This window comes from Vipera berus (assembly GCF_964194415.1).
Source record: "Vipera berus genome assembly, chromosome: 1".
NCBI lineage: Eukaryota > Metazoa > Chordata > Lepidosauria > Squamata > Viperidae > Vipera > Vipera berus.
Window position 1 is genome coordinate 77,352,170 of NC_138202.1, and position 17,174 is coordinate 77,369,343.

At 37.2% G+C, this 17,174-nt stretch overlaps 1 protein-coding gene across 2 annotated transcripts in view; it reads left to right on the forward strand.

Annotated features, from left to right (window-relative positions):
- The window catches only part of PHF21A (PHD finger protein 21A), a 147,472-nt gene extending 133,991 nt beyond the window's left edge, over nucleotides 1-13,481 (forward strand). Inside the window, exons 15-21 of one of the 2 annotated variants that reach the window (XM_081329270.1) lie at nucleotides 674-829; nucleotides 3,161-3,236; nucleotides 4,625-4,728; nucleotides 7,396-7,838; nucleotides 9,253-9,308; nucleotides 12,569-12,690; nucleotides 13,343-13,481. In XM_081329270.1, the coding sequence (XP_081185396.1) occupies nucleotides 674-829; nucleotides 3,161-3,236; nucleotides 4,625-4,728; nucleotides 7,396-7,653 (594 nt within the window). In that variant the 3' untranslated portion in view covers nucleotides 7,654-7,838; nucleotides 9,253-9,308; nucleotides 12,569-12,690; nucleotides 13,343-13,481. Of the gene's footprint in view, nucleotides 1-673; nucleotides 830-3,160; nucleotides 3,237-4,624; nucleotides 4,729-7,395; nucleotides 8,964-9,252; nucleotides 9,309-12,568; nucleotides 12,691-13,342 lie in introns of those variants that run through there. The other variant, XM_081329269.1, reaches the window with a different exon arrangement.
- Nucleotides 13,482-17,174: the final 3,693 nt, after the last annotated feature.

The following is a 17,174-nucleotide window of genomic DNA, read 5'->3' on the forward strand; positions in this document are numbered from 1 at the left end:
ATACAGTCGTCATAATCATAAATCATAAAATACAACACTTAATCATAAATCATAAGATGCAATACTTAGTGATAGTCATAGAATACTAGCTAAGCAAACAACATAAATCATATTGTTTTGACTTCTTTTAATCTTTATATTTGTATAATATGCTAATGTCTGTGATATAATGTGTTTTATTCTTGCCCTGTACACCGCCCTGAGTCCTTCGGGAGAAGGGCGGTATACAAATATTAATAAATTAAATTAAATTAAATAATATGCTATTGTCTGTGATATAAAGGTATCCAGGAATTAGCACAGTAACTAGCAGCTTCACATATTTCAGCTGAGAAGTATTTATCATAGAGATCTGTTTTGGTTGCTCTTTTACTGATATCCCAGATTATTTAAACTAGAAACAGATAGCTCTGTCTTTGGACTGAATTCATAAACAATAGAAACAAAAGAAATAATGTTCTTGCTTGACAAGTCTACTAGAAAAAGTGGTATATCTTAAACTATGTAGCAAATTTTCATAATAATTTTTATGATGAAAATGGAACAAGTTATACTTTGGGTAGTTTTCTTTCTTACATAGGATTCTCTCATGCATACACTTTAATTTTAAATATAAATTGCAAATATTTTTTTTTAAAAAAAACCTTTCTCCCTGTTTTCCTTTATTTTATAGGGTGATATCCATGAAGATTTTTGCAGTGTTTGCAGGAAAAGTGGCCAGCTACTTATGTGTGACACATGCTCACGTGTATATCACTTGGACTGTCTAGACCCACCTCTGAAAACTATCCCTAAGGGCATGTGGATTTGTCCCAAATGTCAAGACCAGGTATTGTTTCACACAAAAGAGTAGGCACCAAAAAGGGTTGTCTGTAGCAGATAAAAAAAGTTTTCATTTGGTTTACGTAGAGTTAGAGGAACTGGCCTATAAAACATAGCTTATCTACAAATAATTAGGCATTCCTAAATTAAATGAATTTTGCAGCTCTTAGATCATTCATTAATAAGGTTGCCTTTGTTTTCTATATTGCAGGATTTTTTTTCTGCCATTATTATGTCATAACATAATACTATGGTTGTCAAATGCAAATTCAGAAACATTGACAAAACCTTTTTTTGACCTATAAATTATCTCTTGCATCATTATTCATAACTATTTCTCCGCTCCCCACCTACATTAAAGTTTTCATTTGTATGTCAGAAAATCCATTATTTCCAAGCCAGTTAAAGAAATCTATATAATCAGACATAACACTAATCTTACAACAAAGGACATTTATGGGAGACTCATACCAAAAGGGACGCGGTGGCTCAGTGGGTTAGGACGCTGAGCTTGTCGATCAGAAGGTCGGCAGTTTGGCGGGTCGAATCCCAAGTGCCGCGTAACAGAGTGAGCGCCTGTTACTCGTCCCAGCTTCTGCCAACCTAGCAGTTCGAAAGCACGTAAAAATGCAAGTAGAAAAATAGGGACCACTCCGGTGGGAAGGTAACAGCGTTCCGTGCGCCTTTGGCGTCTAGTCATGCCGGCCACATGACCACGGAGACGTCCTTGAACAAGCGCTGGCTCTTCGGCTTTGAAGAGTCGGAAACGACTAGCACGCATGTGCGGGGGAACCTTTACCTTTACCTTTACCACATACCAAAATATCCAATACTTCCCCAAACACTTGTCAGTTTTTCTTTCAGTCTTTCGTGTGGTATTTGGCTCTGCAAAGAAATAATTGGGTTTGCAAGCAAATACATATCCTGTTATGGTATGAAAAAGATCAATAAAGAGTGACTGTGATATCCAGATTTGTCTAAACTCCCTTCTCTATTTGCTACTTCAGTTTAAGAAATTCATCACTATTCATTTATAAATTTAAATAGTGTCTCTGTGCAGTAAACTTCCAAGCAATATACACAGGTTAAAAATATGTACATAATAATAAATAATAATAGTTTTTAAAAACAAAAGCAAGTCTTAAATGGAAAAAATGAAACTGCTGTGAGATCATTGCAAGCTTTGTGACTAGAGACAGTTTTCCAGGAGTTGGTAATCACAGCAACAAGGGCCACCTTTCCCTGAGTGACTGCCAAATTAATGTCCACATGATGACAGTGGTTAGATGTAAGCACCATGACAAAAAAAACATTTTTATATATTGTACTGTTACTTTCTGAAAATCCAGTGCATTTGGTATTTGAGCTACTTTAAACAGCAGTTTGTGAGTCAGAAAGTCATCATCCTCTTTACTGAAAATGTAAGATAAGACATGTTGCCTTTTTGATTCCAGTTCAGTTTTTTTATAGTTCACAGCAGGAAAGGTTTGTAGATTCACAGGAATGTATAAAATTGCTGAGGCTGTGATTTAGCTGGCCTCCTTTGTGGGAGTAAAAAACAAGTATTTCTTACTGTTAAGGGATTTTCAGAAGCTTGTGGAGGAGTTTTTTTGCATGCAGTAAATGAAATGATTACTAGCTTGGGGAGAGTTTTGACATCTTTTTCCACCTAAATAATGCTTTATTAAGAAATTTAACCAATACTCCAATTGCATTTAGTTACTTATTTTGGGGGGGGGGGAAATTCTGTCTTCCTTGGCAGAGCTATTGCTGAGTCATGCAAAGCATGTTTGTCACTATCATAGACACTTATGGGTTAATAACACAATTCCTGCCTGCCTTTGTTTTGTTATTTTATGACTGTTTTATAATTCATAGTATTTAAAATATGTGTCCTTATTTAGAGGCAGTGGCAATAATCTTAAGCTCCTTTAACAACTTTCTAGCAGCAAGGCTATATCTTCCATCCGTCTATTTTCCTCAAAACACAATTATATATCATTTTAGTACATTTATTTTATTTGGTTCGTGAATTGTGCATTCATTAGCAGAATTTACACCCACTAATGCAACCAGGTGCTTTTAGTGCTTAGATGTACCCTTGCTCGTGTCTTTTCTTTAGTGAGCCCTCTACTTTCTGACATCCCAATCCAACTTCTTATGCAGGAGTGGGCCTAGCAATAAATCCTATAAGAAATTAAAGTTGTTTAATTTTATACAGCAATTCTAAGAAGACAACTATGAATGTACATATTGAGAATGATTTTAAGGGCTACATCAAGAATCTTCCCTAGAAGTAGAATTATGTCAGCCAAATGTTCACCCTCCTTTCTTTCAGATGCTGAAGAAAGAAGAAGCAATTCCATGGCCAGGGACCTTAGCAATTGTTCATTCATATATTGCATACAAAACAGGTAAGTCTCTGGCTTGATTTTTTTTGGGGGGGGAAAATGATCAGAATGTTTGTTCTACAGGTAGTCCTTGAGTTATGAGTGTAATGGAGCCTGCCCATTCCACTCGTAACTCCAAAACTCAAAGAGTGAATCTCATTCCTTTAGCGAGAGCGCACTCTTGCTCATTAAAACGCACGCGGCTCCTTAAGTAAACATGAGGTATCTCAGGGTGGAGAAGGCCATGGAGGGCCTAGTGCTGGAACAGGCCCCTAAAACCTCCCCGAGCCACTAAGATACCGCATGCTTCCCCCTCCCTTCCTGCCGGACTCAGCTGGCTTCAGGCTTTCTATCAGGCAGAAAGGAGTTGGGGGCAGGAGCAGGAGACAGGCACCTTTTGCATAGGAAATGAAAGTCTCTGAGGTCCGTGATTTGGCGCAACTTCAAACACTTGCATGAGATCACAGACTCCAGAAGTTCTGTTCCAGGCGGCAGCAGCCATTTGTGCCAGGAACGGAGGTTGTGGGGGATTTCTGCATGCCTCCGGAGGCTGGATCCAGCCCTCAGAGGACTGCTCCAAGCTGCTGCTGCCTGGAACAGAGCTTCCAAGGGCCTGATCCAAGCCTCCAAAGGCATGCTTGGAGGAAGGCTCCAGGGACAACGGGGTCACTTTCTTTCCCAGCACAGCAAGCTCCGGCGGGCTGGACGTGGGTGCGAGGGTCCTGGCCTTCTCCCTCAGTTGAAGGCTTCAGGCTTGCTGTCAAGCAGAAAGGAATTGGGGGAAGGAGCAGGAGACAGGCACCTTTTGCATAGAGAGTGAAACTCTCTGAGGTCCGTGATTTGGTGCAACTTCAAGACTCGCGCGAGATCATGGACTCCAGAATCTTCCATTCTCGGTGCAAAAAACACTTTTAAGCCAACTCTCCTCTCCTTCAAAGGGAAAGAAATGGTGGCAGAGAGATTTTTGTAAGGGAAGTGAGTCCAGTGCGGCGGGAAGGGAGGGAAGCAGTTGGGAGGGGAAGAATAGGGTAAAAGTTGCAGTGCCACTCAAGTCGCTCGTAAGGGTGAATGACTGCTGTGGTGCTGCAATATTCGTAACTTTGGGACTTACTTGTAAAACACTAGGGGACGCTCATCGCGTAACTTCGAACAAGCGTTAAGTGAACGCCCGTAACTCGGGGATTACCTGTACTCAGTTATTAAATATAAATAATAAAATCAATAACCAAATACTTGATAACCCTATTAATTAAATTAGTGGGATAATGTGAGGTTATTTTTTAGTGAATCCATCTGCAACATCAGGAATAATGCAGCATCGCAATCACAGCCATTGAATGGTGGTCCAGTGTAAAAAAAAATGGATGAGACAGCATATCTATATAGTACAACTAATAACTTCTTTTCCACAGCAAAAGAAGAGGAAAAACAGAAATTATTAAAATGGAGTTCAGATTTAAAGCAGGAAAGGGAACAATTAGAACAGAAAGTCAAACAACTCAGCAATTCTATAACAGTAAGTATTAACCATTGCCAGGTAATCATTTGTTATACCTCCTTGCTTTTCACTAAGAACCATGAAAGAGGATTATTATTTTTTTTGCCCCATATCAGTCTGGAGATAAGGGGTCCTTGTGTTCTTTGAGCAATAACCCAATCAAGGAACTGTTTAGCTAATACTAAATGGCCCAACCAAACAACCACCAAGACCATCCCCACCAACACTGACAGGGCAAGCCACTAGAATATAAACTGACAGCAAACAACACTCCTTACTAGCACTGATGATGTTACCTAGTTTGGGTAATGAAACGTCTGCAAGAAAAACAACTAAGCTCAGAGAGCATCAAGGACCCCTGATTTCAACCCAGATCGCAATTCGAGTGCTTGACAACTCATTTGCATTTACCATGCACTCTTTAATTTGTTCTTTTCTTTCAATCTCAGCAAAGTTCATACATTTCAGCAATCAGATATTTGTTGTTTGTATACAATTTAGTTTCAATTTTTTTGTTTTTCAATTTCAATTACTTTTTATCTATATCAAGTCTCTTAATTGTACATGTGTAAATCATTGCATACTAAATCCCTCTGCACCAAATTGATCTCTTCATTTAAGGTCTCCATGTTTTTGTACCAGCAAATCTTGATATGTTAACCATTTCTCTTTGCCCACCATTTATTTTCTGTAAAATATTTCTTATGCTGAAACCAATAAAGGCATTTTGGGGCACAGCCTGAGTTTGTACCTATTCCATATTCTTTGTATTGTACTCCCAACATAACCTCATCCAAAGTTAAAGATGGTAATTTACCAGATCTAGGAGTACACAAAACCCACAGCCACTTAGTCTTGCTAGGGTTTACTTGCAGCTTTCCATCTAGATCTTGGCACTGGGTAAGAGCATTGATATTTTAATATTTCCACTCTTTCTCCATATTAAAATTGTATCATATTTGAATTAATTTCTAAATGTATACATGGAAATGGTATGTTTTCATTTTTTTAAAAAAAGTAGCCATATTAATACAAATTCCAATTTTACTAGTCTTTTTGATATTTTTAAAAAACGAGTTGTTTGCAATTAATCATGGAAAATCCCAGTATGATTTTTGGCCAGTCCTTTGGTCTCATCCCAGTCTACCTGCCTGAGTGTTTATGGAGATAAATAAAAGCTGCCTTGAGTTCCTGGAGAAGAGGGAAGATATGTATTTAGCTAATAAGAACTTTGTAGGCTCAAAAACAGTCATTTTTCACATTCTACGTTATTTTAAAATCTCCATCCATTTCAAGAAAACACAGTGGTTTCACATACAAGGAACCTTGATTAAGCTCTGGTTAAATTGATTGATTAGTTATGTACCGACAAGTCATTGTTGATTCCTAGCATTCACATAGATTTTCTTCATGACAGTATGTATCCGCTCTTTCAAGTCTTCCAATGGTTTGTAGCTAGACTATTTACGTTCTGTGAGATGACCAGGTTTATGGTACATAAGATGGACAATTATATGAGTTATTCTTTAATATATATATATATATATATATATATATATATATATATATATATATATATATATATATATATATATATATATATATATATATATATATATATATATATATATATATATATATATATATATATATATATATATATATATATATATATGGGACGTGGTGGCTCAGTGGGTTAGGACGCTGAGCTTGTCGATCAGAAGGTCGGCAGTTTGGGTTGAATCCCGAGTGCCGCGTAGCAGAGTGAGGGCCTGTTACTCGTCCCAGCTTCTGCAAACCTAGCAGTTCGAAAGCACATAAAAATGCAAGTAGAAAAATAGGGACCACTACGGTGGGAAGGTAACAGTGTTCCGTGTGCCTTTGGCGTCTAGTCATGCTGGCCACATAACCACGGAGACGTCCTCGGACAAGCGCTGGCTCTTCGGCTTTGAAACGGAGATGAGCACCGGCCCCTAGAGTTGGAAACGACTAGCACGCATGTGCGGGGGAACCAGTTGCCATTTGTAGCAGCTCAAATTATCAGTTTTGTTATTTCCCTTTCTATGAAACTTGTGAGAAGTAAATCAATTTATGTTCTAAATCAGAGATATACTGCAAAATATTCTCGTACTAGCTGCACAGATTTAGACTGTTCTACTCTCCAAAACAGATAACTATCGTAGTCATAATGGACTTGCTGTTCATCTAGTGATTAGACATAATATAGAAATATGCATCATATGCTATCTTTGCAGCTTTTGTATAAGAATTTATTTTCTTGCACAGATTGTTCCTGTTGAATCAAGGTGTGAATACAGTAAATCAGAAATATTCTATTCTGTCATAGACAGACTGAAAGAAATTTCAGCTATTCAAAAGGAATATTTCAGTGTTTAACTTGCTTTTCAAAACTGAGAATCCACAACTGATTATTTCACATTACTATGGTATTTTTCTATTGTTACAGTATAGCATAAACATAACTTTAAATCAGATATACATAGAGCTACATGCAATCAAAAATGTTTTTTTAAAAAAAGTTATTTCTATAAATGTTAAGTCTATTTGAGCTAAACGCGGTTTGTTTTGCATACTATTTTTCACATTTTGCCTTCTTTATTTGTATTAGTTCAGGCTTTTTTTAGCACTGTACTCACTTAAGATTAATGTTCTGATTCACTTCAGAAATGTATGGAAATGAAGAACACAATCCTGGCAAAACAGAAGGAAATGCACAGTTCGTTGGAGAAGGTAAAACAGTTAATTCGCCTCATCCAAGGCATCAATCTTTCTAAATCCATAAACTCTGAGGGCAGTTCAGCAGCCATCTCCAATGGCACGGACTCCGCCAGTAATGTGACAGCTGCCGCCTCTGCCCCAGCCTCTTCCTCTTCCTCTCAGAGCTGCATGGTGAACTGTAAGAAGGGCAGTGAGACTAAATAACAGAGCACAATTAAGAAGGAGCCTGAGGAGATGGCAGCAAAGCAGAAGAACATAGCAGACCCTCTAGAAAAGGAAATGGATTTCTTCTGGGAAATACAAGAAACTCTTTATAGTTCCAGAAAGAGTATGAAGATGCTCGTGCCGGGCGGCACCACGTTTGCCAATTGATCCTTCTTATTCTGTGTGTACGTGCAAAGTTTGGACCATGTTACATGAATAGTGCCAGCTGGAGGTTCTTAGCCAGCACCATGCCAAGTTAAATAAGATATTTACTCTCTATATTTTACACCAGAGTGTGCCTGCAGCAGCCTCCACAGCCACTATAGGTTGTTTTTTTTTTGGGGGGGGGGGGGTTAGGGAGCAGGGAGCAGCAGGTTTCAGATCTTATCTATAGGCCAGTTTTTGTTTAGCTAGGGGAACTTCAAATCCAAAGAGCCTGTGGGCTTTTCCTGTTTCTAAATTGTCCATACTACTAAACCAAAAATGCAAAAATAAGAATTAACAAATCCTAGTATCCTAAATGGGGGAGGGGATAAAAACTTTTATCTAGTAAGCAGTATTTACCACTGTTTTTTTTTCTCCAGAAAAACACAACAAAGGATCAGGAAGGATTTTTCAGTAAATATCCAAAAGGCTGAAGATTACTAGACTGGCAGCTTTGGGTTGTTCCCCCTCCCCCCTTTCTCTCTCTTAATGCATTCAGAAAATATATTCAGATGCAAATAAAATGCATTGATTTAGTTGCTACATTAAGAAGGAAGCTTTTACTGAGGTAGTAGGGAAGGAGACTAATATGATCAGCCTGCATTTTTATAAAGCAGGCCATGAGTGAAAAGAATTTTTTTTTCTCTTTTTGGTACATTTGTCCAGCAAAAACAGTATCCCAAACAGCACAACACGTGTCCCTAATGTATTGCCCAAAATAGGTAAAATGCCTGTTTCCTTCGTTCCTTTCTCTGGGTTACAAATGTAAGGAATAGAAAAACTTTTTTTTTCAGGCTGACAGTCCAATAAAAAGGTAGATGGGACCTTGCATGGTATAGATTAGAAGTAATAGTGTCAGTGAGATACAGTGAGTCTTTGTGAGTCCGTGTGTCATCGTTTTGGGCACTGTTTTTTATGCAAGGGCAAATCTTTGTATCTGGGGAAAAACAACTTTTTTTAAATTAAAAAAAGAAAAAAGATATTGAGGTCTTCCTAGTGTTACTTAAAATAAGATCAAGGTAAGAAACATTGTAAAAAATTACAAAAGTGCTATTTGTTTCCTAAACAAGTGATTTCTATTAAAAAGGTGTCAGAACTGGAGTAAATTCTGTGTACTTAGATTTTTTTTAAAAAAAGAAAAAAAAACATTATTGCCATAATGCTGTGGTTTCAGTTTGAAAATGCCTTGGGGTGGATATCTTGATATTGTCATGCCATTGAAATAGCCTTCACAATTAAAACTGAATCTGAGCTGAAACCATTTTTTTAAACTAAGGCGATTTTTTTCTCTGTAAAAGCACAGAGAATAGCATTGACAGCATTAATCATTTTTATTCTATTGCAATATATAGCACCTAAGCTGAGGGATAACACTTCTTTATCTTACTTTTTAAGATAATTGTCAAACTACTCCTGCAATGATCAAAAGGCTGATGCTGGACATCAAATCTGTAAGCCTGAAATAGCCAGTTTTGTATATATCAGTGCAATCACCCAACATGTTTTTGTGGCAGAACTCTTGTCACTAAATCATGACAATGTGGGCCCAAACATTATCTAGATACATGTTAGCAGAACTCTTATTTCTGCTAATCACTAGTGGTACAGGTGCGCTTATTCTACATTAAAGATCTATGCATCATTATGCACTTTATTTGTACATTCATTTCAAGTTTGCTAGTTATTGTAGCAGTTCTGTTTTTCTTGTGGCTTCCATTCTTGTCCTTGAAGCTTTAGTCATTTTTAGTTAGGCTTCTTACTTTTAGAGCCCAGCAACTGATCGTTCATTCTCAAGTTAATTAGTGAAAAATAAAAAATCCTGTCAATCAGAACTTGCTGATTGACATTTGAAAATGTCAGGCTTTACTGTCAACTCTTGATATTTTGTAGTGAAGCTAGCATATTTCCAAAAATTATATGTCATTAATGGGTATAAATGAAAGACAGCCAATCAAATTGACAGCTGCTCTGAGTGTACAATATTATCACAAGAATGCACAGAGCAAATATTACTAGAATCAGAAGTTTGTAAATTTTGTGTCTTAGTAAGCCAACCATTTAATAAACCATTTGATATTGTTGCCTGCCTGGGATGTTTTAGCAAGCAAGATTACATGTATGATGAGTTGAATTTGACTTTACAAGCTTTTTAGCCCTTTTAGGTTAAGACACCTTTTTGGGGAAAAGGAATGAGTGAAATTGCCCAGTTTTTTCTGCTGATGATGGTGAACAAGTTCTCAAATATTAGTTTATTCCCATTTGCTGGGTCCCTGAATCATGAGTTCAGTTTGAATTGACTGGAGTATAGTGGCCACGGTCACCTCCTGTCCTTCACAGGGGAATAAATGCAGAACTACTCTTCCTGCTAAATGTGACTTACAAGGCTGAAACAGTGACCCCATGGGAGGTTATTCTCTGTATGTTGTAGATTGTGAATAACAACGTTTTGAGTCTGCCCCAGAAAGGAAGGGCAACTTGTTTATAAAGAAGCATACAAAAGTGTTGGGTTCCAGTTTCATATTGTATGAAGGATGTGATTTCTTGAGGCAAGTCTCCCATGTATTGGAAATCTGTTTTGGATTTAAATCTGTCACCCAGCACTATTTGATATTATGAATAAGGCTGTTGTCAGTTTATCGTTCTGCAATTTTATACATGCATACTTTTTTTTTGCATCTCCTGGCCTAGCATTGTAACCAGTTAAGATGAAGGGAAAGAGAGGAAAACAATCATTAGCAGGCTATTCTGAGTTCTCAGTATCCAGAAACAAAATGTTCATAGATTTGAGTTTTGAAAATACAGCACAAAATATAAAATAAAATTTGGACTTTATAGGAGGATTCTTCCATATTTACAGAATGGAAAAATGTTTGTTTTATTGAACAAAAAATGTGCAATGATGTAATGGATGTTGCAAGGGGTTGCTCTCAAAATAAAAGGGAACCACAGAAAAGACATTTCTTGTTAGATAAGATTGTCATTATTAGCTAGAATGACCAAGTTCAGTGTTTCTGATAACACTTCAGGTCAGCACTGTGTCAGAGAAATATTCAGAAACATCATTAGAATGAAGAGAAAGCATGCTTATGCGAGTAAGCTTGCAATTAATCTTGGTTTTCTCCTCCTCCTCAATTTTCTACAGCCTCTGCTCAGTGCCACATTGGCTGTTTATATCTTGTCAGCAGTATCGATACATCACAATACATTCTCTTATAACTGTGTGGTGGTGTATATCATGGAATTCACTGTGAATATGTGAGGAAGTAGTTTGGAGTTAAAAATCTTTTGACTTACATTGTAAAAAAATGAAAATTGATTAGATGGGTTGGTCCATTGTGGGACTTGATCCAGTTAATCTATTGGAAAATTGAATCAAATAATTGTGCAAACACAGATTTGTGATGCAGCTGTAGGCCAGCAGCATGCTTCCCCATTGCTTAACATTGTGATTCCCCTTTATTTTAAGATTTTGATCCTATTTAATCCATTGATTTCCTTTAAAATGTGAACACATAGCAAAGCATTCTTAGTCATTCTACAATCCTTTCTTTTTTTTAAAAAAAAGTTCCTACTTAAGACAGGTGCTCTTGATCAATTCAGAATTACAATATATAGTTAATGTATGACCCTCTGCTACAAAAACTAGAATTAGAAATTTTGTTCCTCATGATAGTTATTTCCTCCCCCTCACCCCCCCAAAAGCTCAGCTCTGACAATAAGTGAAAGCAAGAAGGTCCCACTAGTGAATTTGGTTCAGAAAAAACAAAAATGCCTCATAAAAAAGGGGGTTGATTCCTTCCTCCAACTGATTTATGTAGTTTTGTACATAAGTTATGAAGTTATGCTAATTCCTGGGCTCTACCAATGTGATATAGTTGAACACAAAAGCAGAGTGGCCTAGTTCTTTCCCAGTGTGTCTTCCCATTAACAGGTGATCATGAGAGAGGACCTTAAGGTTCTGTAATATTCTTCAAATATTGATAAATGTATTGCATCTCTAAGAATGGATAATAACTGGCTGTTGTCTTATATAGATGCCTTTCCATTTTTAGGGTAGCTCTACACAGCTCTTCCATTTTTAAAAATCATTGTTACTGAAATAAGTATTTAGCATTAAATATCTCTCTTGTCTCCAACCCTTATTCTACCTCAGTTTATCTAAGGTCTCCTTTGTAAAGTACAAGATCTTTAAAATGAATGTTTGGGGTTACACATCTCACGTAAGCTGTAATGTGGCTTTGGCTTACTCTATACAAATCGGACATTATGATTTACTCAGCAAAATTTGGTTTAGCATGAAGTATGAATCCTGCCAAGGAGCCCATTCTATTCCACTAGAATTGTAAATAACTAACTTCAAATATTTGCAAAACTTTAAACACTTGGAAGGAAGCAGTGAGAAGTATGTTAGCTTTGTCTCTCTTCTGTAATCCTGTTCACTATTCTTTTATGTGTGGAAGATTGCTGAGATGCTCCTCTACCCATAAAGGCTTTCCATGCAATTTAGAACCCCGATTTAATATCACAAAGGAGTCTTTCCTTTGCAAATTTCCCTCTACATATTGAAGGCAATAAAAGCAATGTTTGGGGTGTTACATCTGCTATCTACATTATTTAGATATAGAAACAGTGCTCTTTGGAAATGCTTGATGAGTTCTTATTTTTATTTCCCTTCTTCTCCAATATCTCGGTGATTTTTGTACTTTGTAAGCTATATACTTACACATCAGCCTTGATGTCAGGAACATGATAGTTGGATCACTGTGAAGGATCTTGTTCTGAGAATCTTATACTTCAGTAAGGAGTACACCAAACTCTTGTTGTGGAATAAAGGTAGGTCTTGGAGAATGAAGTACTCCCTTCATGATTGTATCCCTTAAAACAGAGTTCCCCAACCTTTTGGGCATCAGGGACCGATTATGTGGAGAGCGGTTTTTCCGCGGACTCGAGGGGGTGTGGTTTTATGTGCTGCTGCATCCCACAGATGGGGCTTTGCTTGTTTGTGCGGCCCGGTTGCTGGCATGCTGCGGCCCAGTACTGGTCCACGAACCAGGGGTTGGGGACCCCTGCTTTAAAACACCAAGGAAAAATCTCATTAGCACTAATTTGTGTTATGAATATTAGGCATTAATTAATTCCACCAGGAATTAAGACGGGGTGAAATTTCGGTTTCTTAAGTAGGAAACTTTTGGTTTAGTTTAAAAAAAGTTAATAAATGCTAGTTTATGTAGGCTTTCTTGTCAAGTACACATGATGTATTTAATGTTACACTAATTTGTATCTTATTTTGTAATTTATTCAGTTTTGCAGTTATGAGATATTCCTGATGACTTCCCTATGAATCACCTGTGTATCTTTATTTTAAGACCTGATTCCATTGCTTATAACACAATTTTCTGATAATTGGAACAGGACTCCTTACATTAACTGGTTTTGTGATAAAAAATGGCTGACCTCACGGAAAACTCCATTTTTGCTTTTCCAGCAGTATGTCTCCAGCCCTGCATGTCCAACTTTGGGATCACGTGCAGGAACACACAGCCTCACGCACCAGCAGTTGGCCACTCCATACCTTTCCTTTCCCAATGTGTGTTCCAACTAAACTCAACTACACTTGTACTGCCTCTGCAACCCAGTTCTTATATGGTTTGTAAGACTTTATTTACGTGAATTGGGTGCAACCTGAGTTTCACAGATGGTCACCCTGTGAATGGTATACAGATTCATGACTTGGTTTAGCTAAGGGTTTTGCTTTTGCTTTTTTGGAGGGAGATTTAAGATAAAAAAGAAATAGCCTGGTGCTCATAATGATTTTTCAGTCTCTTTGCTGCCTTCTTTCTGTAGCCTTCCACTCCCTTGTGGGTTTGGTAACGTCGTGTCTAGTTTTCAGTCTATCAAACTGGGAAGAAAAAGAGGGTACAGACTAAATGATCAATTTGTATTTATTTAACATTTTACTAAATAAAACAATAAAATCTATTGTCTCGAGTTTTGTTTGTCATGGAAGATGAGAGCTTATATCCCTGCTAACAGGTCACGAATTAGGAAAAAAAAACAGCTTTTAAAGGTGGCTTGTCAAAATGAACATGATTTTTTTAATGGGCACTTCCCATTGAGCCTGAAAAAAAATACAGCCATTTAAGGAGTTGATTCATTACAGTTGATGCGATTCTTAAAACAGTGGCACCTTAATTTTGCAATGGGAACCAAAACAAAATTCCTGTAATGAATGGCAAAGAGGTCTTACACTATTGTGAGGTTCAAAGTGTTTCTTTCAAATCATGTTTGAACTGCACACGTCCAGTTTTTATACTTTCATGATAGATCATCAGTTGGAGTTTTAGAAGCTAAGAAGATGGAGGGCTATTATCTTGAGAGTTGGAGAAGCTTGCCCAGTTAGGTTTTTAGCCTGTACATAAGCACAACTCATTTACCAACACTGAAGCTCTTTTCTGTTTTTTAAATCTGACATTTCCCTCTGTCCCTTCCTGAATTACCTTTTGTTAGTCCCTGTTAGCTTTTAATGTTGTGTTCTGACTGCAATACTTTTGGCTCTCTTCTCAACTTAGCTCCTCTTTCCAAATCCCATTTTCCTTTACTACATCCTTATAAGTAAAGTACATGTGAAAAAACTGATTTAGTTATACTACTGTTTCTGCTGTGTTTCTTTTTATATTCCCAACTAGCTAATTGGAGAATCCCGCTCCCCCCCCACACAGTCATATTTTCTTGTTCACAAATCTTACATGAGATTGTTGCCTGCTATGCTAATTTTGTTTTGTTATAATCACTCAGATATTATATAATTTGTATTTTCCTTTCCAGGTTGTTACAAAATTTGAAAAAGAAAAAAATCATAGCCCTTTAGCAGAATGAGTGAAGAACAACTTTAAAGGACAGCATGAATAACATAGCTTGGTTTTCTGCATCTCTTATCTCCTTGTCAGAACAGTTTTGCATTCTAGGGTGTATGTTTTGTTTTTGTTTTATCTCAATGACAGTGACCTAAAATGGCTTTTTTTTGGGGGGGGGAATCAATACACAAAGGCTAAAAATTTGGTGGCTCAGCTCCCCATGTTGTATATACACACAGCACATTAAAAGTACCTGCCATTTTGAAAAGAGTGACCTGTGGACTGATACGAACCAGGTTGTTATTATTGCCTGTAGTTTGAAGTGACATTCTGGGAATAGCAGCATCTTGGGAGGCAGAATTTTCCATGCCTTCCTAACCTGTGGTTTTATCCTTCCAGCTGCTCTCCTAGTTCAAGGACAGGCAATTTATGATGCCACAGATGATTGATAGACTTCTACTTAACCATCATCCCTGGCCAGCAGTGCAATTGGGGCAAATGAAGGATCATCAGTTTCCCAATTATAATTTAGTACTTTATATTTTTGACTTCCATTCTGTCTTGCCTTAAATTTAGCACTAATGCATTAATGAAGTAGGAAAACTGAACAAGGATAACCTAACACCCAGAGCTCTTTATGCAGCAAAAACTACTAGATTTTCCTCAGGAAAAAATGGGAATAATTTTATTATTTGTTGTTTCAGTCATTTAGTTTAGGGTTCTTTAGCAATAAATAACCATGCAATTCCAATCAAAGGCTTGAAAAGTAATTTCTAAAAACTTTATTTTTTAAAAAAGGGCAAGAAATATGACCAGTTCTCTATATTTTCAACTTGGACTAGATTCAATATTTATATGAGTCCATTTTAAATTAGGATGGAACACTTCAGTCCCATCACTTTTACATTCCAGTTTAATACCAGAAAAATCAGAAGAAACAGTCTAGCAGCAGAAAGTACTGGAGATTTTCCAGAACACAAAAGATAAAAAGGAACTGTTAGAAAATTCAAGATACACAATTTACATTTAGTGACAAATCAGTTTAAATTATATAAATAATAACTGAAGAACCAACTCCTTGTGATCCAGTGTTTCATAACGATGAACAAGTGCTGGGTAGAAGCTGCTCCCAACACACAATTCAGTACAGCATTAATTAAAAGCACATTATTATAAGGGTTGTGCAATCCGTTCAGATTCAGGAGATGTGCTTAAGAATACACAGCAGTACAAATATAGAAACTGCCTGTGACTCAATAAAGTAGCTATTTCTATTTCCAGGAGACTTCTGCAGCTACATGATCATGAGGACAATGCTGCTTTAATGAGTGGAAGATGCTTTCGTGCTCACACGTCCCAAATCACTTCTTTTTAATAACATCTGAAGCACTGAAAGCCAAATGATTACCATCTTTAACTTGGAACTCTAGGTTTCTCCATTCAAAGAACAGACGTTTGACAGTCATTTCCTAGGCAGCTATACAGATGGCACTGTGCAGAAGACTTCTAAGACTTCAAAGATTCAGCTGCCTGAATTGAAACACTAGCTCCATCCCTGGAGCAGGGAACTCTTGTAATTTAGGGATGGGAAATATGAAGGGCCTTGGATGACTTTCACCTGCCTCCATGGAGAAGAAAAAGTTTGCTGAGCATACCCAAATTACAGCTGCACTAAGGTGATTTTGTGAGTGCAGAAGTCACCAACAGAGCTTCTGTGTGGCATAACTGCATGACCATCACTTTTAGATGGTGGAACAATAAAAAGAGATAACAGAATACTTCAAAAATGCCTTATTAAATTCTTTGAGACCATCTGCTTGGCGAGGCCTAATTCAAGAACTCAGTATTATGGTGGTGCTTAAAAGTTTGTGAAATCTTGAATTTTAAGTATTTCTGCATAAGTAGGATCTAAAATGCGTTCTAGGTCATCCTGTGCACATCCTAAAACTAAATAAGGCCACATAGAAATGAATCAGAAACATATTTGTTCATTAATAGATTGAGAAAAATGATCCAAATCTACATATTTGTGTGTGGCGAAAGTATATGAAACTAGGATGGTCAGTTCATTTGAAGAAACAAGAGTCAGGTGGTTAAATCAATGTGAAGACAATTAGATGTGAGCATGGGAAATTCTGCCTTATTTAAAACACAATATTCTATGATCTTCACAGCTCAGATTTGTAGATGTGTGTCAGGGCTCAAACAAAGATTTCTAAAGACCTTTGAAAAACAGTAGTTGACGCTCACCAGGCTGGAAAAGATCACGCAACTATTTCCAAAAAGTTTGTAGTCTACCAGTCCACTATCATGCAGATCTTATACAAACGGAGGCAATTCAACACTATTGCTACCCTCCCCAGGAGTTGTTGGCCAAGCATCATCCAAAGAGCAAGGGATGAAATACTCCAGGAAGTCTCAAAGAAGAAACATCTAAGGAACCACAGGCCTCTCTTGCACTGA